At 42.3% G+C, this 25,817-nt stretch overlaps 1 protein-coding gene across 14 annotated transcripts in view; it reads right to left on the minus strand.

Annotated features, from left to right (window-relative positions):
* Nucleotides 1-25,409, minus strand: part of SNX12 (sorting nexin 12) — a 203,324-nt gene extending 177,915 nt beyond the window's left edge. For 5 of the 14 annotated variants that reach the window (XM_058536133.1, XM_058536132.1, XM_058536131.1 and 2 more), the window contains exons 1-4: nt 25,187-25,401; nt 20,159-20,254; nt 19,471-19,595; nt 18,980-19,070 (exon numbers count right to left, since the gene is read on the minus strand). In XM_058536133.1, the coding sequence (XP_058392116.1) occupies nt 18,980-19,070; nt 19,471-19,595; nt 20,159-20,254; nt 25,187-25,351 (477 nt within the window). In that variant the 5' untranslated portion in view covers nt 25,352-25,401. Of the gene's footprint in view, nt 1-3,950; nt 4,011-5,600; nt 5,745-8,691; nt 8,794-18,979; nt 19,071-19,470; nt 19,596-20,158; nt 20,255-25,186 lie in introns of those variants that run through there. The other 9 variants (XM_058536121.1, XM_058536123.1, XM_058536125.1 and 6 more) reach the window with 8 other exon arrangements.
* Nucleotides 25,410-25,817: the final 408 nt, after the last annotated feature.

A 25,817-nucleotide genomic window follows, 5' to 3' on the forward strand; every position in this document is an offset into this window, starting at 1 on the left:
AACATATATGTAAGGATATTCACTGTGGCATTGTTTGTAACAGCATAAAAACTGGAAACAACTTAAATGCTCATCGGTAAGGACTGGTTAAATAAATTATGTGAGGCTTTCACTCAAGAGCCATAGCAATAAGGGAAGCATACCCTTAAGGAGAAGAAAGGTATCAGTTAAAGCAAGTAGAGAGAGAATTTGGAGAGGAAATTTAGGTTACAGTGGAGTTTGTTTACAATGGAATCAGTTTTCCAGAAAACATACTGCAAAGAATTGGCAAGAGAGGCAACAGTGGCTGGCTGGATGCGGGTAAGGGAAGGCATGGAAGGGTAGCAGGAAGCCCAACGGGGTTCAAGAAAGAGTGAACAAAAAAGCAAATGATCAAAGAGGCTTGCAGGATAAACTGGCTTTCAGGTTAACTGGACCCTTCACCCTAAAATGCCCATCCCCCACCCTTGAAAGTCCAGGAAACTCCTACTCATTCTTTAAGTCTCAGTCCAAAAATTATCTTTTTGATGAGGCTTTCCCTGATACCCTGTGGTAGTGATGAAAGCCTTCCCTAAAGTCCCATAGAAATTTATACAACCCCTATTATAGGATTTATCACTTCTGATTAGGGGTACTTAACATGAGGTTTATGGATGGGCGTCAAGGAGACTGTCCATGTACCCCTTGAAACTTTATGCAAAATTCTGTGTATATTTGTGCATTTTTTCCTGGGCACAGTTTTTAATCAAATTCTTGTACAATTACTGTAATGTAATTTGTTCATCAAACATTTATTGAGCAACCTACCATATCCCTGGCACTATAAATATAGAGATAAAACAAAAAGGTCCCTACACTCAAAAAGTTTACAGATGAGAAAGAGAGAAGTAAACAAAGGATTACAAAATTGTATAAAACATAAAAGAAGCCCAAATAAAAAGAGAGACATACCATTAATGAAGACCTAAATAAATGGAGAGACATACCATATTCCTGGTTGGGAAATGTAATGTAAATACTGTAAATAATGTAAAGACATCAACTCTCCCCAAATTAAGCTGAAAATTCAACGTAATCTCAACTAAAATCTCAACAAGATCTTTTGTGGAATTTATTGACTGATTCTAAAAATTCTTATGGAAGGAAAAATGAGCTTGATTAGCCTAGAAATGTTTTAAATACAAGCGAAAACTTGCCCTATCAGGTATCAAAACTTATGATAAAGCCATAGTAGTAATTTTAATAGTGATATTGATATTAATATTGATAATGGCATAAAAACCAATGAATACATCAGTGAAACAAAAGAGATGGTCCAGAAACAGACTCATGTGCATAAGGGAGTTTGGTATATGATAAAGGTGGCATTTCGGGCCGGCCCCGTGGCTTAGCGGTTAAGTGTGTGTGCTCCGCTGCTGGCGGCCCGGGTTCGGATCCCGGGCGTGCACCGACGCACCGCTTCTCCGGCCATGCTGAGGCCGCGTCCCACATACAGCAACTAGAAGGATGTGCAGCTATGACATACAACTATCTACTGGGGCTTTGGGGGGGAAAAATAAATAAAATTATTTTAAAAAAAGGTGGCATTTCAAATCATTGGAGAAAGTCAATAAATAGTGTTGGGACGATTAGCACCTCTTTGGAAAAAATTAAGTTGCAGTAATATCTCACACCATTCACAAAAATAAATTCTAGACAGTTTAAAGAATAGAACCTAAAAAATCAACTCAGAAACAACCTGTGTTGGACAAAAATTTCTTAGATATGAAACAAAAAGCATGAGTCATAAAAGAAAAAATTGATAAACTGAACTTCATCAAAATTATGAACTGCTCTTCAAAAGATATCAGTAAGAGAATGAAAAGACAAGCTACAGACTGAGAGGAAATTTTTGCAAATCACATATCTGACAAAAGACTTGTACCCAGAATATATAAGAATTCTCAAAACTCAATAATAACAAAACAAATAATCCAATTTTTAAAAATGGGCAAAAGATTTGAACAGACACTATACCAAAGATGCTCAACATCATTAGTCATTGGGAAAATACAATATAAAACCACAATGAGACACTTTTACACCCCTATTAGAACATCTTTTAAAAAAACCTGACACTGCCAAGTGCTGGGGAACTAGAAGTAACTGGAACTCTTATACATTGCTGAAAGGAATGCAAAATTGTGCAGTCACTTTGGAAAACAGTTTGGCAGTTTCTTATAAAGTTAAACATATATTGACTATACAACCCAGCAATCTCACTCCTAGGCACTCACCCAAGTGAAATGAAAACATGTTCACACAGAAACTTGATGCTGACGTTTACAGTGACTGTATTTGTAATCACCAAACACTGGAAACAACCCAAATGTCCCTCAACTGGGGAATGGGAAAAAAAACTGTGGTACATCCATACATTGGAATCTACTCAGCAATAACAAGGAACAAACTACTAATACAAGCAACAACATGGATACATTTTAAAGGCAGTATGCAGATTGAAAGAAGCCAGTCTCAAAAGGTTATATACTGTATGATTTCATTTATATGACAGTTTTGAAAAGGCAAAAACTATGACAGAAAACAGGCAGTGAGTACTAAGAGGTAGAGGGAAGGAATTGACTATAAAGGGAAATGGGAATTTTTTGAAGTGATGGAACTATTCTATGTCTTGATTGTGGTGGTTGTTACACGACTGTATGCATTTGTCAAAACTTGCAGAAGTGTACACTAAAAAGGGTGAATTTTACCATATGTAAATAATACCTTAATAAAAAATATATAATCCTAACATACACGTGCATACACACACACACACACACACTTAGAAATGTATGAGATGTATGAAACAAAGGGACACAAGGAAACTTTTGGGAGTGATGGACCATGTTCATTATCTTGATTGTGGTGATAGTTTCATGGGTGTGTATGTATGTCAAAACTCATCAAATTATATGCTTTAGGTATGTACAGTTTATTGTACATCAATTATACCTCAATAAATCTGTATTAAAAAAAAGAGAAAGAAACATATGAGAAGAAAATATAAGTGAATATGTTTAAAACTTTGGATGGGCTGGCCCGGTGGCGAGGTGGTTGGGTTCGCATGTTCTGCTTCTGTGGCCCAGGATGCGTGGGTTTGGATCCCGGCCATGGACCTACACACCGCTCATCAAGCCATACTGCGGTGGCATCCCACATACAAAAGTAGAGGAGGACTGGCACAGATGTCAGCTCAGGGACCATCTTCCTCAAGCAAAAAGAGGAAGACTGACAACAGATGTTAGCTCAGGGCCAATCTTCCTCATCAAAAATAAAACCTTAGAGTAGGGACAGCCTTCTTAAGACAAAAAAAGCAAAAGCCATAAAAGAAAAGAATGGTATATTTGACTACATCAAAATGTAAAGTTTCTATTCTAAAGACACTGTAAATAGATACAAAAGAAGGGTAGATTGGGGGAAATATTTGTAACACGTATAGACAATGGATAATTAATATCCAAAATATAAAGAACTCCTACAAATCAATAAGAAAAAACAAACAACCCAATAGAAACATGAGCAAACAATATAACAAGCAACTAATAAAAGAGGGAATGCAAATATTAATATATGAAAGGAGGATACATAAATTGACTAGTAATCAGAGAAATATGAATTAAAACAAGACATCACTTTTTGCCTAACAGATTAACAAAAGTTTAAAAAGACTGACATCAAGTGTTGGCAAGGGTATAGGGAAACAAGTACTCTCACATACTGTTGTTGGAAGTATTCAGCCTTTTGGCAAGCAGTTTTGTACTATCTATTAAAATGTAAAATGTGCATACCCTTCAACCCAGTAATCTATTCTTCATTACCTAACCTAGAGAAACACTTGCATATGTCCACAAAAAGAGTTCATGGGAGGGGCCAGCCCTGGTGGCCTAGTGGTTAAGTTCAGTGTGCTCTGCTTTGGCGGCCTGGGTTCAGTTCCTGACAGGGACCTACACTGCTCTGTTAGCTGCCACGCCGTGCTGGCGGCCCACATACTGAAAAATAGAGGCAGATTGGTACGATGTTAGCTCAGGGCAAATCTTCCTCAGCAAAACAAAAACAAACAAACAAACAAAAAAAGAGTTCATGGGAAAAAACCAAAAAACTAGAAACTATCTCTCAGTGATTCTCAGACCATATGTGGAAAACGACCAGATTTTTGGTAAATTTCCAATCTGTTATGGACTGATAGCTTTGTAAAGTAGAGAAAAAAGGAATCACTAGAAAAATGATCATGTACTTGGATGTCAAAGCAATATCAAAGTGCTACAAAAGTTTTTAAATGCTTACTCTCAACTTCTGTACTTATCTCCTTGTTGACAGGTGATAGTTTATGACTGGCACCAGTCTGTGGAGTACAGTTTGAGTAGTACTGATCTAAATGTCCATCAAAAGACAAATGGGACTTGCTACATGATCCAGCAATTCCACTTCTGGATATATACTCAAAAGAATTAGAAGCAAAGACCTGAATGGATATTTGTACACTCATGTTCACAGCAGCATTGTTCACAATAGCCAAAAGGTAGAAGCAACTCAAGTGTTTATCGACAGATAGATGGATAAACAAAATGTGGTATATACATACAATGGAATATTATTCAACCTTAAAAAGGAAGGAAATTCTGACACATGCTACAATACCAATGAACCTTGAAGACACCATGCTAAGTGAAATAATCCAGTCACAAAAAAACAAATTCTATATGATTTCACTAATATGAGGTACATAAAATAGTCAAATTTATAGAAACACAAAGTAGAATGGTGGTTGCCAGGGGCTGGGGGGAGGGGGTAATAGGGAGTTATTGTTTAATGGGTATGGAATTTCAGTTTGGGAAGATGAAAAAAGTCCTGCAGATGGATGGTGGTGATGGTTGCACAACAGTGTAAATGTACTTAATGACACTGAACTGTACACTTAAAAACTGTTAAAATGGGGGGCTGGCCCCGTGGCCGAATGGTTAAATTTCTGCACACTCTGCTTCAGCGGCCCAGGTTCATGGGTTCAGATCCCGGACACAGACCTACACCACTCATCAGCCATGCTGGGGAGGCATCCCTCATACAAAATAGAGGAAGATTGGCACAGATGTTAGCTCAGGGCCACTTTTCCTCAGGCAAAAAGAGGAAGATTGGCAACAGGTGTTAGCTCAGGACCACTCTTCCTCACCAAAAAAAAAAATTGTTAAAATGGTAAATTTTATGTTATGTTTGTTTTACTACAATTAAAGAAAGAGAAATAGGTGGGCAGCCCCATGGCCTAGTGGTTAAGTTTGGTGCGCTCTGCTTCAGCGGCCCAGGTTTGGTTGCCGGGCACAGACCTACACCACTTGTCTGCGGCCATGCTGTGGTGGTGACCCACATACAAAATAGAGGAAGACTGGCACAAATGTTAGCTCAGGGTGAATCTTCCTCAGCAAAAAAATAAATAAAGGGAAATGGGAAATGGTATATGCATACTATAGAATACTATGCAGTGGGTTCTATGTTGGAACCACTGATCTACCTCATTCTCTTAACATATTGCTGAGTAAAAAAGCAAGCTGTGGAACAATATAGAGTATGATTTCATTTATATAGAGAAAAAGAAACAAAAGCTATATTTCTATTTTTAAATGCACAGAAAATAATCTGGAAGAACAAATACCAACCTGATAACATTGGTTCCCTCTGGGACAGGGATCTATATTAGGAGGTTGAAGAGGAGATCTATCTATAATGTCTGACTTAAACAACAAAAACATATTCATGTATTACTTGAAGAATTAAAATGCTTTTTATAAAAAATTAAAAGAATGATGGGCCGGCCCCGTGGCTTGGCGGTTGGGTGCGCGTGCTCCGCTGCTGGCGGCCTGGGTTCGGATCCCGGGTGCGCACCAACGCACCGCTTCTCCGGCCATGCTGAGGCCGCGGCCCACGTGCAGCAACTAGAGGGATGTGCAGCTATAACATACAACTATCTACTGGGGCTTTGGGGGAAAAAAATAAATAAATAAAATTATTAAAAAAAAATTAAAAGAAGGAGTCAACTACAGAAAATATATAGTATGGTAAGTAAAGAAGGCACAGATGCTGTGGGGATACAGAGGCATACCAGAAAGCACAGGTGCTATAAACATATAGAGGGGTACCTAATCCCAGCCTGGGAAAAACAAGGAAGGCTTGCCAGAGGAAGTAGAAAGGAAAGCCTGAAATGAGTCTTGAAAGACGAGTAGAAAGTAGCCAAGAAAAATGTGAGTGGGAACAAAAAGATGGAGAGGGTATTATAGGCAGAGGGAATTGTATGTGTGAAGGAGTGGAGGTATGAAAGAACATAGCTTTCTCTGGGAACTGGAAATAGTTCACCAGGCTTGAAGCACAGAATCTATGTAGATAAGTATAGGATTTGGCTTTTACACTGAAAACAATAGGGAATTTTTAAAGCTTATAGGAGTCACTGTAAGTTTTAGAAAGATCACTCTGGCTACAGTGCAGAAAACCAATTGAACAGTAGTTGTCAACACAAAAAGGCCACTTTGAAAGCTACTTTAGTAATCCAGACGAGAAATGATAAAAGGGGGTAGGAGTTGATGAAGGGGGGCAGGCAAGGAACAACAGAGGATTGTTTGATATTGGACATTTTAAGTTTGAAAAGGATTTCCAAGTGGACCTATTCAATATGGAGTTGGACTATACAGGTCTGGAACTTGGGAGAGAGGTCTGATAAGAACCACACATTTGGGAATCAAGTTACTGAAACCAGGAGAATTCAAAGTCTCTTTTGTATCATAAGCCTCACCCTCTCAACTGGCTCCTTTATGTCAACATTTAAGTAGACTCCAGGCTCTCTCAACTTTAAGGGGAAAAAATCCTTTCTCAACTCCATCTTGCCATTCTCTACTTTATAGAAATATTTTGAAAGTTCTTTTTTTTTTTTTTTTAGTGAGGAAGATCAGCCCTGAGCTAACATCCATGCTAATTCTCCTCTTTTTGCTGAGGAAGATTGGCTCTGAGCTAACATCTATTGCCAATCCTCCTCCTTTCCCCCCCCCCCCGAAAGCCCCAGCAGATAGTTGTATGTCATAGTTGCACATCCTTCTAGTTGCTGTATGCAGGACGTGGCCTCAGCATGGCCGGAGAAGCGGTGCGTTGGTGTGCGCCCAGGATCCGAACCCGGGCCGCCAGTAGTGGAGCGCGCGCACTTAACCTCTAAGCCATGGGGCTGGCCCTGAAAATTCTTGAATGAGCTGTGTACTCAATGTTTTTCCCACTTCCCATCACTCCACGAAAATAGCTATTGCAAAGGTCACTAAATCTAAGAGATGCCTTTCAATCCTCATCTTACTTTGGTCTCTCAGCAGCATTTGATACAGTATTAAATGTACCCCTTCCTTCCTTCCTTCCTTCTGTTAATACTGTATTCCCTTGGCTTTCATGACACCTCACCCTTCTGGTTTTCCTCCTACATCTCTTCCTATTCCTCAGCTTCCTCTGTGAGCTTCTCTTCTTCTACCTCCTACTTCCTCCATAATCCAACCAAAGGCAGATAAAATATAATTGGAAAATTATTACAGAAGGATTACAAATTTTATTGCAGATAATCCTGCAAGCCTAACACAAAGATACTCCTCTCCCCACTATGAATCAATATCAAATGAATAAGCATAGCCTTCTGCTGAATTAACACACTGTGGTAGGCTAAATAGCAAAAGATGTCCACATCCTAATCCCCAGAACCTATGAATATTTCACCTTTATGTGGCAAAAGAGACTTTGCAGAAGGAAAAAAAAAAAGACTTTGCAGATATGATTAAGTTAAAGATCCTGAGATAGGGAGATTATCCTGGATTATTCTGGTGGCCTCAACATAATCACAAGTGTTCTTATAAGTGAAAGGGGGAGGGAGGAGAGTCAGAGAAAGAGATGTGAAGACTGTAGTACAAGTAGGAGTGGAGACTGCTGACTTTGAAGATGGAAGGGGACCATGAGCCAAGGAATGCAGATAGCCTCTAAAAGCTGGAAAAGACAAGGAATAGATTCTCCCCTAGAGCCTCTAGAAGGAACACAGACCTACCAACACGTTGATTTTAGCCGCATAAGACCTATTTTGGACTTCTGACATCCAGAGCTGTAAGATGATAAATCTGTGTTATTTTAAGCCACTAAGTTTGTGGTAATTTGTTACAGCAGCAACAGGAAATGAATATACCCACTTTAAAAGGAAAAAAATAAAGGAACAAACTGGATCCTAAGGAAAAGATGGTTGGCCCCAAGAAAACTTTTAGGACTTCCCACTATGACAAGAAAAGGCTCAAGGAACCTTTTCTCCAGAGTAAGTCTAGAGAGATCACCTAGTGATTTTTCTGCTATCTTACCTTAAGGGCTGTTTATCTGGATGGGCTAGGTGACTTTCTCACTCCCATTCTCCAGAACATACCTGGAATTAGGTCTGATTCTTCCCTCACCTCTTGGTCAACCCAGATGAGGATTTTTCCAGGAAGATGTTAAACTCACCTATAGGCCACCTCTTCCCAGCATGAGGGTGGAGACCAGGAAAGAGCCAGTGCTACATAGGAAGTTCTCACTGATTAGCAGATGAGAGCTGGGTGTGGGGATGCTGGGCTCTAAATGGGATCCCTCTTCACAGGAAATGTCCCCCTTATCAGGTGTGTCCCACTGAATGCAGCCAACTACTGAGGCTGGAAAACATCATGGACAAGACTTCAGTCGAGGAGCCCTGGAAATTAACAATCCTAAATTCTCTCTATTCTCTGCTGAGTTCCAAGCCAGACAATCCTTTGAAAACAAAGAACAAAAATATATAGGTCACTCACACTATCCACAAAAATAAATCCTAGCTGGATTAAAGATGTAAGCACAGAAATCACTACACAAGTATTAGAAAACACAGAAGAATGTTAACGACCTTGGCATATGGAAGACCTTATTAAACAAAACACAAAAATCAAAAGCCAAGCAAGAAAAGACTGATAAATCTGACCTCAAAACTTAAAACTTCTATTCAATAAAACATACCACAAACAAAGTGAAAAGGCAAGAGAGGGGCCGGCCCGGTGGCGTAGCGGTTAAGTGCTCGCGCTCAGCTGCTGGCGGCCAGGTTCGGGTCCCAGGCACGCACCGACGCACCGCTTGTCAGGCCATGCTGTGGCAGCGGCCCACATAAAGTGAAGGAAGATGGGCACAGATGTTAGCTCAGGGCCAGTCTTCCTCAGCAAAAAGAGGAGGATTGGTATGGATGTTAGCTCAAGGCTGATCTTCCCCACACACACAAAAAAAGTTATTTTTCATTTAAAAATATTATTTATGTTAACACATAATGGGCTTATTGCTGTTACTTTTAATGAATAAATATTTTAAAAATTTCTCACTTTTGGGGCCGGCCCGGTGGCGCAAGCGGTTAAGCGCGCGCGCTCCGCTGCGGCGGCCCGGGGTTCGCTGGTTCGGATCCCGGGCGTGCACCGATGCACTGCTTGGTAAGCCATGCTGTGGCGGCGTCCCATATAAAGTGGAGGAAGATGGGCACCGATGTTAGCCCAGGGCCGTCTTCCTCAGCAAAAAAAAGAGGAGGATTGGCGGATGTTAGCTCAAGGCTGATCTTCCCCACACACACAAAAAAAGTTATTTTTCATTTAAAAATATTATTTATGTTAACACATAATGGGCTTATTGCTGTTACTTTTAATGAATAAATATTTTAAAAATTTCTCACTTTTGGGGCCGGCCCGGTGGCGCAAGCGGTTAAGCGCGCGTGCTCCGCTGCGGCGGCCCGGGGTTCGCTGGTTCGGATCCCGGGCGTGCACCGATGCACTGCTTGGTAAGCCATGCTGTGGCGGCGTCCCATATAAAGTGGAGGAAGATGGGCACCGATGTTAGCCCAGGGCCGTCTTCCTCAGCAAAAAAAAGAGGAGGATTGGCGGATGTTAGCTCAAGGCTGATCTTCCCCACACACACAAAAAAAGTTATTTTTCATTTAAAAATATTATTTATGTTAACACATAATGGGCTTATTGCTGTTACTTTTCATGAATAAATATTTTAAAAATTTCTCACTTTTGGGGCCGGCCCGGTGGCGCAAGCGGTTAAGTGCGCGCGCTCCGCTGCGGCGGCCCGGGGTTCGCTGGTTCGGATCCCGGGCGTGCACCGATGCACTGCTTGGTAAGCCATGCTGTGGCGGCGTCCCATATAAAGTGGAGGAAGATGGGCACCGATGTTAGCCCAGGGCCGTCTTCCTCAGCAAAAAAAAAGAGGAGGATTGGCGGATGTTAGCTCAGGGCTGATCTCCTCACAAAAAAAAAAAAAAAAAAAAAAAAATTTCTCACTTTTAATATCTAATACATTGAATAGTGATAGATATAAACCCACACAAATTCTTTTAGGAGTGTAAAGGGGTCCTGAGATCAAAAAGTCTGAGAACCACTGCCCTAGAGAAAATCTGACAAGGAGTCATGCTCAGAAATATTTATAGCAGTACTGCTTGTAAAAGCAAAAGGGAAAATCTAGTAGTCTATCAATAAGGAACAGTTAAATAAACCATTTTATAGCCATACTATGGCATATATTATGTCACATTTAAAAAAAAAATAAAGTAAATCTAGATGTAGCGAAATAAAAGTTCCAAAAACACTGAATGAAAAAACCTGCAGGGTATGTACAGTATGGTATTCTTTTTCTAGAAATAAAAACACAACACAATATATTTTCTGAAAAAGACCTGTTAATGTTACCAGGATACATAACAAACTGTTACCAGTTTTTTTCCCCTTTGGGAAGGAGAAAAGAGGACTAGGATTGTGGGTAATGCCCAAAGGCTACTTTAGCCCCATCCATGTGTAATATTCTGAGTTTTTGTTTTACAAGGAGAATGTACTAGTGTAACTAAAGATAATTAGGAAAGAGGAATAAAGCAAGGAGGTCAAACGCACTGGCATTGAAGAAGAAAGGAGGATTAGCTCTGAGTCCAGACTGAGAGGGCCAACGTATTTGCTGCAGTGGTTCTGGAGTTGATGAGTCTAGGCAGGAGCCACGAGGGGTGAAATCAGGCGATGGAGGGAATGGCTGGCCTAAATGGTGGTGGCCACCTGGATGGCAGAACTTTCTAGGTCAGATACCTCCTTCTCCCTTCCCGGGACTTAATACTCCCTTCACGGCTGCAGAGCTCAGCCTCTCCCGCTTCCGCCGTCATGAACCTCGCCCTGATGCCCGCAAACTCTTGCCTCATTCTCGGTCCCCAATCCCCACTCCCTGGGCCCAGACCCATGACCTCAGCGGCCACATCAGAGGCAGAGCTCTGGGCTGGCGGTGGTGGAAGGAGACGTGCAGGCTAAGGCAGGGCCTCCCTAAGCGCCAGACAAGGAGACTACAGCCTGAGTCGCCACAGCACACCCGGAGACACTCTGAGACGCCAGAAGCGTGACGGGGGTGGCGGGATAGAGGATAGCCAGGTTGCGGAAGGGCGCAGTTACCAAACAAACCGCACAAGCTCCGAGGCAACCCGCTGACTCTTCCAGTGGCCGTAGGGCAGGCTTCGCTTTCGAAAGCAGCGCCACCGAGTTCCCATTGGTTTTCTATTCCAGCCAACCAGCAGGCCTCCGTATGGCCCACCCCCCGATAAAGAGGCCAATCAGAAGAGGGCATATGCTTTCCATTGCGTAGGACCAACTAAAAGCTTGCTCATTTCTGACTGACACGTGGACAGCCAACCACAAGAGCTGAGGCCTGGTGATTCGGCCTCCTATTTCAGTCACCTTCTCGAGCTAGGTCCCTTGTCCTTGTCCGTCCCTGCCTGGCATCTAAGGTTTGGATCTGAGAGGAATAACCAAAAATGGAGTCCAAGCTGGAGAGACGGTGGCCCAAGAAGCAAAGTAACATTTCCCCGAGTTTTCAAGGAGGTTGGCCCTGAGGTCAGATAAAGCTACCAGGCTAATTGCTTCATTTTCCCCCACAGGCGGATGGGAAGAAACCTAGGGCTTTTAAGAGTGTTGGTTTATCTACAGTGAGGAGTGGTAGGGATGCTCAATTAGCAGCAATAAATACTGCTTCTAGAACAACTAACATGAGATGTGCGGGGAAATTTTTAAAAACCTGATAGTGGTTTTATTACAAGTAATATGTACCAGAAAATGCAAATTAAAACTAAGAAAAACCATTTTCACCAAGTAGTTTGCATAATTATCAGTTGTTTAATAGTTGGCCACTTTTGGCAAAGAAACTTTCTGTGGGGAAACAAATTCTCATTTGCTGTAAGTGGGAGCCTATTTTTTTTATTTTATTATTTTTTGTGTGTGTGAGGAAGATCAGCCCTGAGCTAACATCCATGCTAATCCTCCTCCTTTTTTTCCCCAAAGCCCCAGTAGATAGTTGTATGTCATAGTTGCACATCCTTCTAGTTGCTGTATGTGGGATGCGGCCTCAGCATGGCCAGAGAAGTGGTGCATCGGTGCATGCCTGGGATCCGAACCCGGGGCCGCCAGTAGCGGAACGCGCACACTTAACCGCTAAGCCATGGGGTCGGCCCTGTAAGTGGGAGCCTAAACTGCACTCTGTAAGAAGGCAACTTAGTAGTACCTATCAAAATGTAAAATGTACACATCCTTTGACCCAGCAATTCCTTCTCTCAAAATCTATCCTACAGAAATACTTAAATACATGAGCAAGGTTTTATGTAGCATTACTTGTAACAGTGAATGATTGGAGACAAATTTCCATCAATAAGTGAATCATTAAACTGTGATACAACCATACCATACTATAAAATGTTATGCCACTATTTTTTTAAATGAGGTAAATGTCCATGTACTAATATGAGAAGTCCACAATACATTGCAAAGTGAAAAAATTAAATCGCAAAATAGTACATATAACAGCCCATTTTGTTTCTTAAAAAACTATATACAAGGGCCAGCCCCGTGGCTTAGCGGTTAAGTGCATGCGTTCCGCTACTGGTGGCCCGGGTTAGGATCCCGGGCACCCACCGATGCACCACTTCTCCGGTCATGCTGAGGCCGCGTCCCACATACAGCAACTAGAAGGATGTGCAACTATGACATACAACTATCTACTGGGGCTTTAGGGGGGAAAAAAAAAAAGGAGGAGGATTGGTAATAGATGTTAGCTCAAGAGCCGGTCTTCCTCAGCAAAAAGAGGAGGATTAGCATGGATGTTAGCTCAGGGCTGATCTTCCTCACAAAAACAAAAAAAACACACACAAAAAAAACCTATATTCAAGTGTGTGAGTGTTCATACATATATATGTGTGTATGAATATATGTATATTCATATATGTATATAGTCATATACATATATTTGTGCATAGAAAAAGGTCTGGGAAGACACCCAATTAAGTTATTCTTGGAGAATGGGAGTAGGGAGAGGGAACAAGAAGAAATCTTTCACTTTTTACACATTTATATTTTGTCAACTACCATTACTTTTGAATTTTTATCACCACAATGAAACATTTTAACAAAATAGGCACTTTTGTAATCAGAACAATCAACAAAATTATAATTTATATATTTCAAATAAGAATAATTCCATATAGGTATTTCATTTACAATTTTCAGCTACAAGACCTAAGGTAAAATTAGGACAACCGTAAATCAAATCACCATCGCGTTTCAATGGGGTACTCATCACTTGATACAACAGGATGTGGGCAAACAAAACCTAATCAGGATAAGTGAAGAGCCATTCATTTCTGGGAGAGAAAACTAAACACACTATAGCAAACTCTATCATATGGGAAAAACTGTGCTTTCACCTTTTTGGTGGCATCACCTCCAGGGTTTACTCAACTCCTTGGCAAAGGGTGGAAATCATAAAAATTAGAGATTTAAGATACCTCAGATATCATTTAGCCAAATCCCCTCATTTTATAGTTGAGAAAACAGGCCCAGAGTAGCAAAGCAATTTGCCTAAGGTGCCAAAGCCAGCTAATAGCATAGCCAGCTCCAGAACCCAGGTTTCTATTCCAGGCCTAGTACTCTTTCTACTTTTCAGATCCTCCTGCGTCTTCATTCCGATGACATATTAGGAAATATTTTTTTTAAGTCTTATGAATATTAGACACCTCTATATTTAAATTTTAGAAAAATGCACAACAAAATAAAAATGTATATCCCTATATACCTCCATTAGTACAGATGATCAAAAGTTGACTGTATTTGGATAAAAGGTATTATTGGTATAATAATATAACATTTTCTCGAAAAGTAATGCATAAATTTCTGTGGATCTAACTGTATTTTACTGTTCACTTAAGAATTGTTTTATCTAATATCTGGTTGATCTTCAATTGGCAATGCCTCTTAATCCTTCACCTTCAGTTTCTCTATATCAAGTAGTTGATGATCTATATACAAACACTTAAAACCACCATAGGAAGCACCTATTTAAAGGAAGCCTGCAGAGATTTAAAGAATCCCTTTGTACTGTTAATAATTAGCCCAGTTTGTTTGTAAGGAATGAGTTTTCTGTTCTCAAAGCATAGATAGATAGATAGATAGATAGATAGATAGATAGATAGACAGACAGACAGACAGACAGAGACAGACAGAGACAAATAGGCAGGCAGACAGGAGAGAAAATAAAGTTAAAATAGGGAACAATTATTTTTTTGTACAAGCAAGGCAAAAAAAAAAAAGAAAGATAAGAGGAATGAGGGGTGGTGGGTAGTTGGAGAGTAGCAGAGAAGCTAAATTAGTCACAAAGTGTTTATATGTTAAAAGTAAACTTGAATAGTACGATGTATAAATGAACTAAAAACCACCTAACCTTCAGGCTATAATTAAAGTAGTATCCTGTTTTAGACTCTATGACTTAGAGACATGTGAGGACCTTAGAGAGATTTCAGAATAATAAAGATAAAAGGGTTAAAAAATGAGCCAAGTGAGGACAAATTAGAACTGTTATTGTGTCTAAGAAGAGAAGATCAGGGGTGACTCAACAGTCCTCAAGGATATGAAGAAATACCCACTTCAGTGAGCAGCTGGTCTACATTTTCACAGCAGAAAGTAATTTTATTTAAATTATTACAGCATATATTTGAAGATACAAGTGTTTCACCTAGGATATCTCATCAAACAAATACTCCAGAGAAGCCCGTATGCTGTCCACCTCTCCTACCCTTTACTAGCTCAACTACTCATCTCAAAGAATGGGTCAAAGGGTAGATAAAGCATCTTTGGAATGTGAAGATTCAGACTTCTTTTGGGTCTAGCTACTATGATCAAAATTTTTTATTAGCCTCTGTCCCCCAGGTCCCAGTGTAAGGTTTAGCTGCTTCTGTGCTATGGATAAAGGGATTAATTAGTAGTAAACATCTAGATGCATGCACAAACTTGAATTCCTTATAAAAGTATGCTTCTTCTCAGTGTTGATGGTTAAGAGGGCTTGGATTCAGGGTTCTTTCGGGATCCAATTACTGTGCTAAAATGGCCCATTTGACTCCAAAGAGAGGGAATTTGCCTAACCTGATAGTAAAAAAAAAGACTGGACAACTAACCAGATGTGCCAGGACCTCTTATTTTGTCTCTAGCGTTTTCTTGTCTTGGACAGACATCTGAACTAAAGTATAAGAAGCATAAGGTCGGGGCAGCCCCGTGGCATAGCAGTTAAGTGTGCATGCTCTGCTGCTGGCAGCCCGGGTTCGGATCCTGGGCGCGCACCTACACACTGCTCCTCAAGCTGTGGTGGTGTCCCATATAAAGTGGAATAAGATGGGCACAGATGTTAGCCCAGGGCCAGTCTTCCTCAGCAAAAAGAGGAGGATTGGCACATATGTTAGCTCAGGGCTGATCTTCCTCATAAAAAAAAAAAAAAAGAAGTGTAAGGTCTCTGAAGAAAGAGAATGTAATCATATTTTATTTGTACCAGGACCACCCCACCCCATCCCCAGCCCAGCTTTTATCATAAGGCTGGGCACACAGAAGGCTATTAATTAGTACTTGTTAAATGAATGTCATCTGTCCAAAATGTTAATATTTTATCTTATAGCTGCTTTTTCTAGTTATTCTCTAATTCATTTTCCAACACTGCAGCCTTTGAAGATTGCATTTCTCTTGTTACTCTTCCTTTTTCCTATCTCACAGAAACATCTATTCTTCCCTATCCCCTCAGATATCTTTAGTCATCTAATTCCTGAACTACCAACACCTCTTAACTTCCTCCATTCAGCCCCCATTCTTCTACTTAGAACCAAGTATCAATGTAAAGTCACCTTAACTCATGTTTTGACCACATCACTTTCTAGACCTTCTTTCCATGCTCAACCACATGATTAAATCTAGCTTTGACTTCTCAAATGACAAGACTCCTACCTCCTCTCATTCCAAACTTTTCCAAAACCCACTTTGTGTAGGAAGCCATTTCAGAACATCTTGGTCAGATGAAAATATCCATTCATCAAAAGTTCTCAGAGTTTACTCATCTTTCTGCCTGCATCAAATCTATTTGAAAGGGGAAAAAAGTCTCAATTGCGGTAAAAAGCCTATGAAAGAAATACTGTTGGTGCTGGCCTGGTGGTGTAGTGGTTAAGTGTGCGCGCTCCACTTTGGCAGCCCAGGGTTCGCAGGTTCGGATCCTGGGCACGCACCAACCCACTGCTTGGAAAGCCATGCTGTGGCGGAGTCCAATATAAAGTAGAGGAAGATGGGCACGGATGTTAGCCCAGGACCAATCTTCCTCAGCAAAAAAGAGGAGGACTGGCATCAGGTGTTAGCTCAGGGGCTAATCTTCCTCACAAAAAAAAAAAAAAAAAGAAATAGTGTTTGTAGGTGCTATGTGAGTGTGTTGAAGGATAAGCACATGCACACACAATTATGTACACATACAGCATATGCATATACATACATACATACACACACACATGCTATAAATATATCCTGCCCAAATTAGCACAAACCCACAAGCTTAAAAACTAAATCTGACCCAAACCCCAGGTACTGAGCTCTATGGCTACTTCCTATAAGCAGATGCATTACCTCTGTGACAAAGTCAATTGTGAGTTGCAAGAAAGATAGGTAAATATCACTACAGGCAGCTAGGATTCTGCTTTTTTTGTTTTAAATTTAAATGCAAAACTTACTTATTACCTCAGGACACTGACCATGTTGTATGATTTCTGCACAATACCCAGAATATCTTAGACGCTAAAAAATACTAAATTTACAACTTAAGCAGGAAAACAGAGGCTTGCTTCACAGTGGTTTAATATGAACAGAGTTGAATATGACATTGTCTGACAGAAGAATGAATAGTTTGCTGAATAAAAGCCCCGAGTCAGGATATATACACAGCAGAAATGGGGCCTCAGGCTCTCAGCATTTGTGCACACTGAAAGAGGCAATCTTTAAAAAAAACAAGTCAATAACAGAGGATACAAATCAAAAAGGCAGCAACAATACCAACATTGGGGAGGTGGGGAAGGGAGCAGAGCCTCTCTCTAGGGGCTGCTCAGCCCCTGGCACAGGCCTAGCAGCTGGAGAGCTGATCCGTCTCAGGGAACTTCAACATTTAGATGGACTCCAAATCCCATGTCAAAATCCAATCCTAATCTCTCCGATCAGGGTCTTATCAGAATCAGTAATCCTTTTCCCCAAGATCCTGTATAGAGAACTCCAATCCTTCCATGATAGGCAAAGAGCCCCCCACTTTTGACCTGAAACCAGAGTTAACTTGCTCCCATCCCACCACCTGGGATAGATCTCAGGGCCCAGCAAACAAACCACTACCTCCCAGACAGAAGCCCAGGAAAATTGCCAGCCTCAAGAAGCTGCTTCAGACTCTAAGATTTGGAAAATCCATACCCAGCTGCTATCCCTAGCTCAACTTCTGGGGAGAAGGCTGGAGTTCCATGGGAAACAAGTGCAGGCAGTTCAAAAACCCTGTGACCAAGCTAGGAAGGGCAGCGACAACTCTTGCCTCCGAGCCCCATTCAACAGCTCAAAGTGCTTAGGAGAAGTCAGAGACTGTGTGGTTCGTTCACGTGCTTCTGCCCCGTGGCAGCACTAAATGGGATGGGGGAAAGGGAGAATGGAAGGAAGCGAGTGGTGATGCCCTTCCCTACCACTGAGAGGTACTTAGAAAATGATCCACTCCCACCCTTCAGGGAGCTACCTGGCAGTGGTGAGCTGCCCCCACCCCCTCAAACCACCAAACCTGCAAAGCTAACTCATAAAGTAGCAAGGGCTTGGGGAGGGAGAACTGCTGGCCCATACTAACTCACCTGCTGGTGAGCAAGAACAGTCAGAGTGGGGAGCCACAAAGGAGAGGGGCTAGGCAACAGGAGCTCCCCTAGTGTCCTATGGCTTTCTTCTGACTCTGAAGCAGCCATGATGATGGGCCCAGAAAACCCACACACCTTGCTCCACACAACAGACTGCTTAGATTCTAGGAAGATTACTGCCATGAAAAGCAACAAGGCAGAAAGTAACAAAAGAAACTGGAAAAAACTGGGAGCAGGCTTAGAGAAAACAAGGAGAGCTTTTGGGTCTCTATCACCTTCCCAAAAAGGAGAAAAATCATGCAAGTAGGAAAGGCAGGGTTTTTCCCTGCTCAGCATTCTTGGTTAAACCTAAGAGTAAGAAAAATCCCCTGGACTTGCAGCATCAGTATGTATCCAAGTGCCTCATCAGCACAAGACCCGCCCCCTCCCCAAGGTTAGCCTTCTGGCATGGGTAAATACCCAAGAAATTGCCTTCCACTCCAATCCCTCCACCCAACCCCCAACCCCAAGCAAAGGGCATCTGCCTGTGGTTTCCCATCTCTCCTCACAGAAGAGGATCCTAGCAGAGTGCCCACGGTGTAGTCAGGTACCAAAGAACACAATGCCAGACAGTCTGTCAGGCCAGGGGATGGGGAGCTAACTTCAGATCAAAGAGAGAAAGAGGCTTAGTGTAAAAATCAATGTCATTTCAGCAGGAAGGTAGAGGGCAAGTGGTGAGAGGGGCTCCTACTGGCGCACCTTCCCGGGGACGTAGTTCCTGTCAATTGCCTCCTCCTGCAGGAACATGTGTAGGCAGCGTTCGTTCTGAGCCAGTGGATGCCCAGCAATTCTATAAAGAGACCAAGATGGTTATCAGTAGTATTTGGGATTAGAGAGAATTTGCAGAGGGATGGGGGTGTGGACAGGGGAGGAAAAGCAAGGTCAGCCCTGAGGTTCGAGCAAGTAGAGGAAGCAGTAGGGTACCACTTCAACCCTAATATTGTAGAGGAGAAGGAGGATAGAGGGGTAGGGAGGGGGAAATCCCTAGACACATCCAACATGCAGTGCTTTCTCAGGCCCTGAGGTACAGGATCAGAATTCTGCTCAAAAGAATGGAGTTTTACTTCCAGTCAGCCCACCACACAATCGGCATCACATCCTATTACCCATTACAAAAGAGGAGACATGAAACATACAGAAAGAGCATGATGGCAAAAGTAGCAAGAGGAGCCGCCAGGACCTTGGCTTACTTGTTAATAAACTGTTCGAGGCCCTGCCTCCTCTCTTCAATGAAGGACTCCTCAAAGATCCCTTCATCTCCTCGAAAAGGGAGCTGCCGCTTCAAGGCTTTCCCAGGCAGTGGTGGTACTACAATCTGCAGGAAGATGCAAAATATCAGCCACATGGGAGAGGACAGAGAGGGAATGAGATGATAAGCACTGTATATCTCATTTTCTATTAGGCATAGGGTCCATCCTATCCCACAGCCAGCAACTTGCAAGAACTGAGACCGTAAGAACAGTCAGGATGGCTCAGGTCAAAAATTAATCCAACTCTGTTTTTGTAGGACAGGTTTACTATCTCAAAAGAAAGGACATAAACTCCAAATATTCCTCACTTTCTTTAACAATCCACTACCATCCAAGAATTTAGCTAGGCCTTTCCTAACACTGTACTTTCCACTTTTAGCACTTAGAGGAGTTAAGTTGTATGACTTTACTAGCCACTAGTCAAGTAATACTTTTTCTTTAAAATTTGTCCTAAACTTACCACTTGCAAGTTTCAAAGGGTATCACCCAGATCAACATATTGGGATTTGGTAGATAGTATGTTCACCCTCTCCATTGCTCTCAAGATTTTATAGACTGTGATCTTAAGCACTCTCAGTCTATGTAGACCTCCTCCTCCAAGGCCGACAGACAGGGAACGATGCCATACCTTACTATCTCGCTCCAGCTCATTTTTTAGCCACTCAAAGTCACTGTAACGTCGTCGTACACAGGACTCCTTCAGCTTGAAGATAGGTAGGTTTGTCTACAGGGAAGAAAGAATGGAAGAAAAGAGATGGTAAGTACTGTGGTGGCCACTTGTCAGAACCACTTGGACAGTCCCAATGAAGAAACAGCTCCTATGGACTATGCTCCTATAACTCTTTCAAAACACCACCAGGTGAATACCAGTCCTTCCCACATCCATCCCTGTCACAGTTGGTGATAAGAAGTCCCTTGCTGCTTAGAATTTATCCTACAAATAGACTTAAGGTTGTATGTAAATATGTACGTACAAAGGTTTTCACTGCATTTTATTATTTGTGATAATAAAATCAAGATGCAGTACAGTATATATAGCTTGCCTCTACTTGTGTTTTAAAAAGGGACATGTATATATGTATATATTTACACTTATGAACAAAATACTTATGAAAAGATACTGGTAACAGTGACTGACTTTGGAGAATAAGATTAGGCAACTGGAATGGGTGGGAGAATCAAATTTTTCATTGTACAATTTGAATTTATCATGTGCATGTATTACATTTTCAATTGAAAAGTGAATTTAAGTTCCCTGTAAAGAACAGGAGATAAGCACCTCCAAGGTATGTCTTCCTCTGCTTTTCCTGTCCAAATCTTCTTCACTCTACAAGTCCCAGCTCAAGTCCCACTTCATCCAGGAAATCTTTCCTGACAACACCAGCTTGATTTATTGGTCTTCCTCTGCTCTGAACACCTATGACACTTATATTTTAGTACTGCCTGACACATTATTGTTTTATGCATCATGTTAGTCTTGCTACCTAACTAAACTATAAATTCACTGAAATCAGGAGCTATGACTACTTCTGCATCTCCCTAAATGCAGACTATACAAGTTACTCAATAAAGACTCAATTGATTATAGAGGCCCTATGTATCTGTTTACCCTCTCCTTATTTAGAAAGTGCAGCAGAAAAAGCAATTACATTAAGTTGGCTTACCATAGCTTGCACCCTGATATAAATCAGCTTATTCCCACATCTTAATCATTGAGAATTTTCCCAAGGCTCTAATGGCAACGTGAGCCCCAGAGAAACAAAAAGCCCTGATCCTCACTCCTGTCTTAATTATTAATTATTAATTAATACATGTATTAATACTGACTATATTTCCTACCAGCCAACTCAGATCAGCAGATGGAAATAAAAGGAACTACTTTCTCTCCTTTTTCCACAACTGCCTCAGGGCGGGAAAAGAGCATCTTAGAGCCATGCTATAGTTTCCCACAGCACTGACTACATCATGCTTTATAGTCCTCAAGACTGGAAATTGTCTTTTCAGGATCCAGTTCTAGGTATAGGTCATCAAAAGCCAAATAACTGGCCAACTTACATTAGTTACAACTCTACTCAGGATCGAGGTCCAAGGAATGTCAATGGGTTGAAGTGGAGTGAGATACGTACATGTGAAGTAATATTTTATCACCTAAACTATCCTTTAGAAGAATAAGAAACTGGAAACAGTGGTTTCTTCGGAAAGGGAACCTCTGGAAGGCAGAGGGAGGGAGGGAGACAGTTTTTACAGTATATCTTTTTTAGTACCTTTTGAATTTTGTACCATGTGCATGTATCAACTATTCAAAATAAACCATTATAGAGAACATTCTCAGAATTCTGCAAGAAATACATATATATATCAAATCATCACATTGTACACCTTGAACTTACACTTACATGATGTTATATGCCAATTATATCTCAATAAAGCTGAGGGAAAAAAATAATCCCGCAAGAAAAAAAAGCCCTTCAGTGTCAGGTTTTCAGATTCTAGGTTTTCACTCGAGTTCATTACAAATACTGTGATCTCCAAACAGTAGAACCTTAACTAGTAGGTTTTTACAGAAGCCAACAGAAGGACCAAAGAAAAGAAAAAAGTGCTGAGTAGATTCTTCCAAGACACAGAGACACCACCCACTGCCATTTTGTGGACTTCCTCCTTTGACTCACAAAAATGCTATTCTTTCCCTACCCCCACAGAATGGTGACAATAACGGCCTTTCATCTCAACACCCAGCCATCTAAGGAAGGGGCTACTATGTACTAGGATAGTCTCCCAGCTCCAACCTACAAATCATATGAGGAAGACAGGACTGTGTAGTACAGGATATAGAGAGTCCTCTGGCTCTGGTCAACACAAAGTCAAGGGAAAGGAGAGAAAGAAGCAAAGTTCAAGTCCACAGGACAAATGACATTTGAAAAATTCCATACACATCATGTGAAGTCACCAGGACACCTCTCCAGACTCCTCATTTCTTGAGGAGGTGGGGGGAGGATTCTTTCCTGAACAAAATGAAAGGGAACAGCTTCAGAAATATTTAGCTATTATACAAAGAAAAAAAGTCAGTGCCATCTGCTTCTACCATACCCAATACCTAACTCTCAAAGCCCATTCTCTGAGTCTCATGCTCCCTGTAACGCCTACATCCATCAAACACTTAAAATAGCAATTTAAAACCAAATGACTGGGCCGGCCCCGTGGCTTAGCGGTTACGTGCATGCGCTCCGCTGCTGGCGGCCCGGGTTCGGATCCCGGGCATGCACCGACGCACCGCTTCTCCAGCCATGCTAAGGTCGTGTCCCACGTACAGCAACTAGAAGGATGTGCAGCTATGACGTACAACTATCTACTGGGGCTTTGGGGAGAAAAATAAATAAATAAAATTATAAAAAAAACCAAATGATTTTACAATTTTTCCCCAAAACAGAGTTCAATAAAAACATTAAAAGCCTATATAGCCATACAAATTAACATAAACAATACAAACTAACTCAAACTTGCGGAACTAGGAACTGCCATCAACCCTATCATCACCATACAATTAGAAATTGTGGAAAAGACAGATGAAAAGCTTAGCGGGTAGACAAATTTTGCACACTAAAGTTTTGCAACTAAGCATTGCCAAAGAGGCAGAAGTGTAGTGGAAAGATTGTGATGGGCTTTGGGGGTCAGACAGACCTGGGTTCAAACACCAGCCCTGCCACTTATTATCTATGTGTACTTGGGCAAGTTACTTAAACTGCATTCCTCCTCAGTTTCCTACCTGCAAAATGGTGTTTTCATAAGGATTTAGAAACTAAAACCTAGTTCAGTGCCTGGCACATTGTAGGCACTAGATGAACAGTCTCTGTTGTTATTAGAATGCCTGAAGTACAGAGCTATTTTATCCATAATCCCTAAGGTTCTTGGGTAATGCATCAAGACAATGTCTCCAAACCTCACAGCAGAGAGTCCTTATACTGAACAAGGTATGCCCAGGCTTCCTCAGGTAAAGTTCTCTACCACGAACAGTTTCCAGCTTTTATCATATTTTGAAGGATCTAATTTCTATTCTTCCCCAAAGAGATGAGTTCAAATAGTTCTTTTTTCTTTTTTTGTGAGGAGGACCAGCCCTGAGCTAACATCCAATGCCAATCCTCCTCTTTTTTTTTTTGCTGAGGAAGACTGGCCCCGGGCTAACATCCGTGCCCATCTTCCTCTCCTTTATATGAGACGCCACCACAGCATGGCTTAACAAGAGGTGCATCGGTGCGTGCCGGGGATCAGAACCGGTGAACCCAGGGCCACCACAGCAGAGCGCGCGCACTTAACCGCTTGCGCCACTGGGCCAGCCCCCAAATAGTTCTTATATAGACGAGTTTTTCTCATTTTTTGCTATTCGCTTTTCTTTCTTCAGTTTGGACTTGGCCTAACTTGGAATTTGGAGATCATCATTTCTCAATTGGATTTCAAAGCCCAGGTACGAGAGCACAATCTCTCATTTATTTCATTCATTCATTCAAAACTGAAAGCACATACACTCTTTTACGTCTTCAAATGCTATCTGAGCAGCATGCTGTCCATAGAGAATATTCTGGCCTTGTAGTCTGAGAAGAAAACATAAGGAAAATTACAAAATGGTTCTCAAACTTTTTTGCCTATAACCACTTCAACTGGGCAAAAGAACCTGCAAACTGTGTACTCTATTCTGCACATTCCATCCTTGCACTGTGGACTAAGAACTAGAGAATAAAGTCCTCTGCAGTGCACACTGGCAGAAGCCACTCCTGGGGCAGTCCTGAAATGTCATCTATTAAAGTAACTACAGACCAGGGTCTGAATCCAGAAGGTTAATCTAGGACAGAAATGAGAGCCAATAAATATTAAAATCAACATTCTGGATACTTCACATCTAAAAGATCAGCACGGAAAGCAGAGCAGCTACTGACAATCCCCCAATCCCAGTGCAAGGCCAGGTTTCACAGAGAGACACAGCATGTGGTACCTGAGAAAACTTAAGCATAAAATACTTCTCTCCTTCAGATGCTAATTCTACTCAAGTCCGGGAAACACTCGGTTTCAAGGAGACTCCCTTTCTTCTGCTCCACCAAGCCCACTGCCTCCCTTTTCTGGAGTCTATTTTCCCTTTAATCCAGGCTTTGTTTAACTCCGTCATCCCAGGGAGACTGCATTAGGAAGAAGCCGGGTCTTCCTGCTGTCCCTCTTCAGACTGACTTCCCACAACATAGTTTAGTTATGGGACCCAGTGATATATCGCCGTGGCTTTCCATCCCCCAGCCCTCTTCCACTCTTCCTTCTTTCCTTCTGTCGCTACAGTCATGATTTCTATTTCCTTGATTCTTCACTCTGATCTCCATCCTCCTCACCCCATCCAGCCATGCTTCGCTTCTTGCTCCTGGGTACTTGTTTTCCCTCACCCCGGTCCGATGTCCCCCTCAGGAGTTTTCTGTACCCTCGAGCCACAACCGAGTCTGCAGACGTCTCTCCAAATCTATTAAGCTCTACTAACCCCCAAATGACCCCTTCAAGCTTCTTCTCCACCGTTAGTCGTCCCTATGGCAGCCTCCCCCACCCCGCCCTCCCCGCCCAGCCGCCCGGTCCTCCCCGCCCAGCCGCCCGGTCCTCCCTCAGCTGTCTCCCTCACCCCGTGACTCACCCGCATGCGAACCTCATAGGTGGTGAAGCGCGCGCGGCCCACGCCCACCGTCTGTGGATTAAAGATGTCGATCTCCAAGAAGTTACTTGGCGGCCCATAAGCGTCGGTCAGGTCCTGCGGCTTCGAGTTAAGGCGCCGAGTGTCAGCTACTGCCGTGTCCGACATCTTTCCGAAGGAGAGACCGGGACCAGGGAAGGGGGGTAAGGGACAGAGGCCGGAGGGAGGAGCGCGCACGGCCCCTCCCGCTTGCAAAGTAACCAGCCAACCCACAGACAGCGGCGCCGCGCACGCGCGCCCACGCACGCACGTACGCACGCACGCGCACGTTGCCCCGGCCCCAGGCCCGGCACCCTGAATAGCGGCCAAGCTGGCGGTTGTCTGTGCTGTACAGAGGACGCGTCATTCAGGCTTCCGGGTGGTGTTTGCGGCTGCCCCGGAACCTGCATTTCCAACACGCACCACCCAATATCCTGGGAAGCCCTCCAGGCGCTATGCGCCAATCGCTGCTCCTCAACCCAAGAAATTGTCTTATATACCATGTATCAGTCAGCAGTGGGCACTGCCCCGCAAACTAGGATCCTACAGTGATCGGCCAAAGTCCCGTGACCTCAATAAGTCAGGGTTTTGCGCA

The sequence above is a fragment of the Diceros bicornis genome, chromosome X, assembly GCF_020826845.1.
Source record: "Diceros bicornis minor isolate mBicDic1 chromosome X, mDicBic1.mat.cur, whole genome shotgun sequence".
Lineage (NCBI taxonomy): Eukaryota > Metazoa > Chordata > Mammalia > Perissodactyla > Rhinocerotidae > Diceros > Diceros bicornis.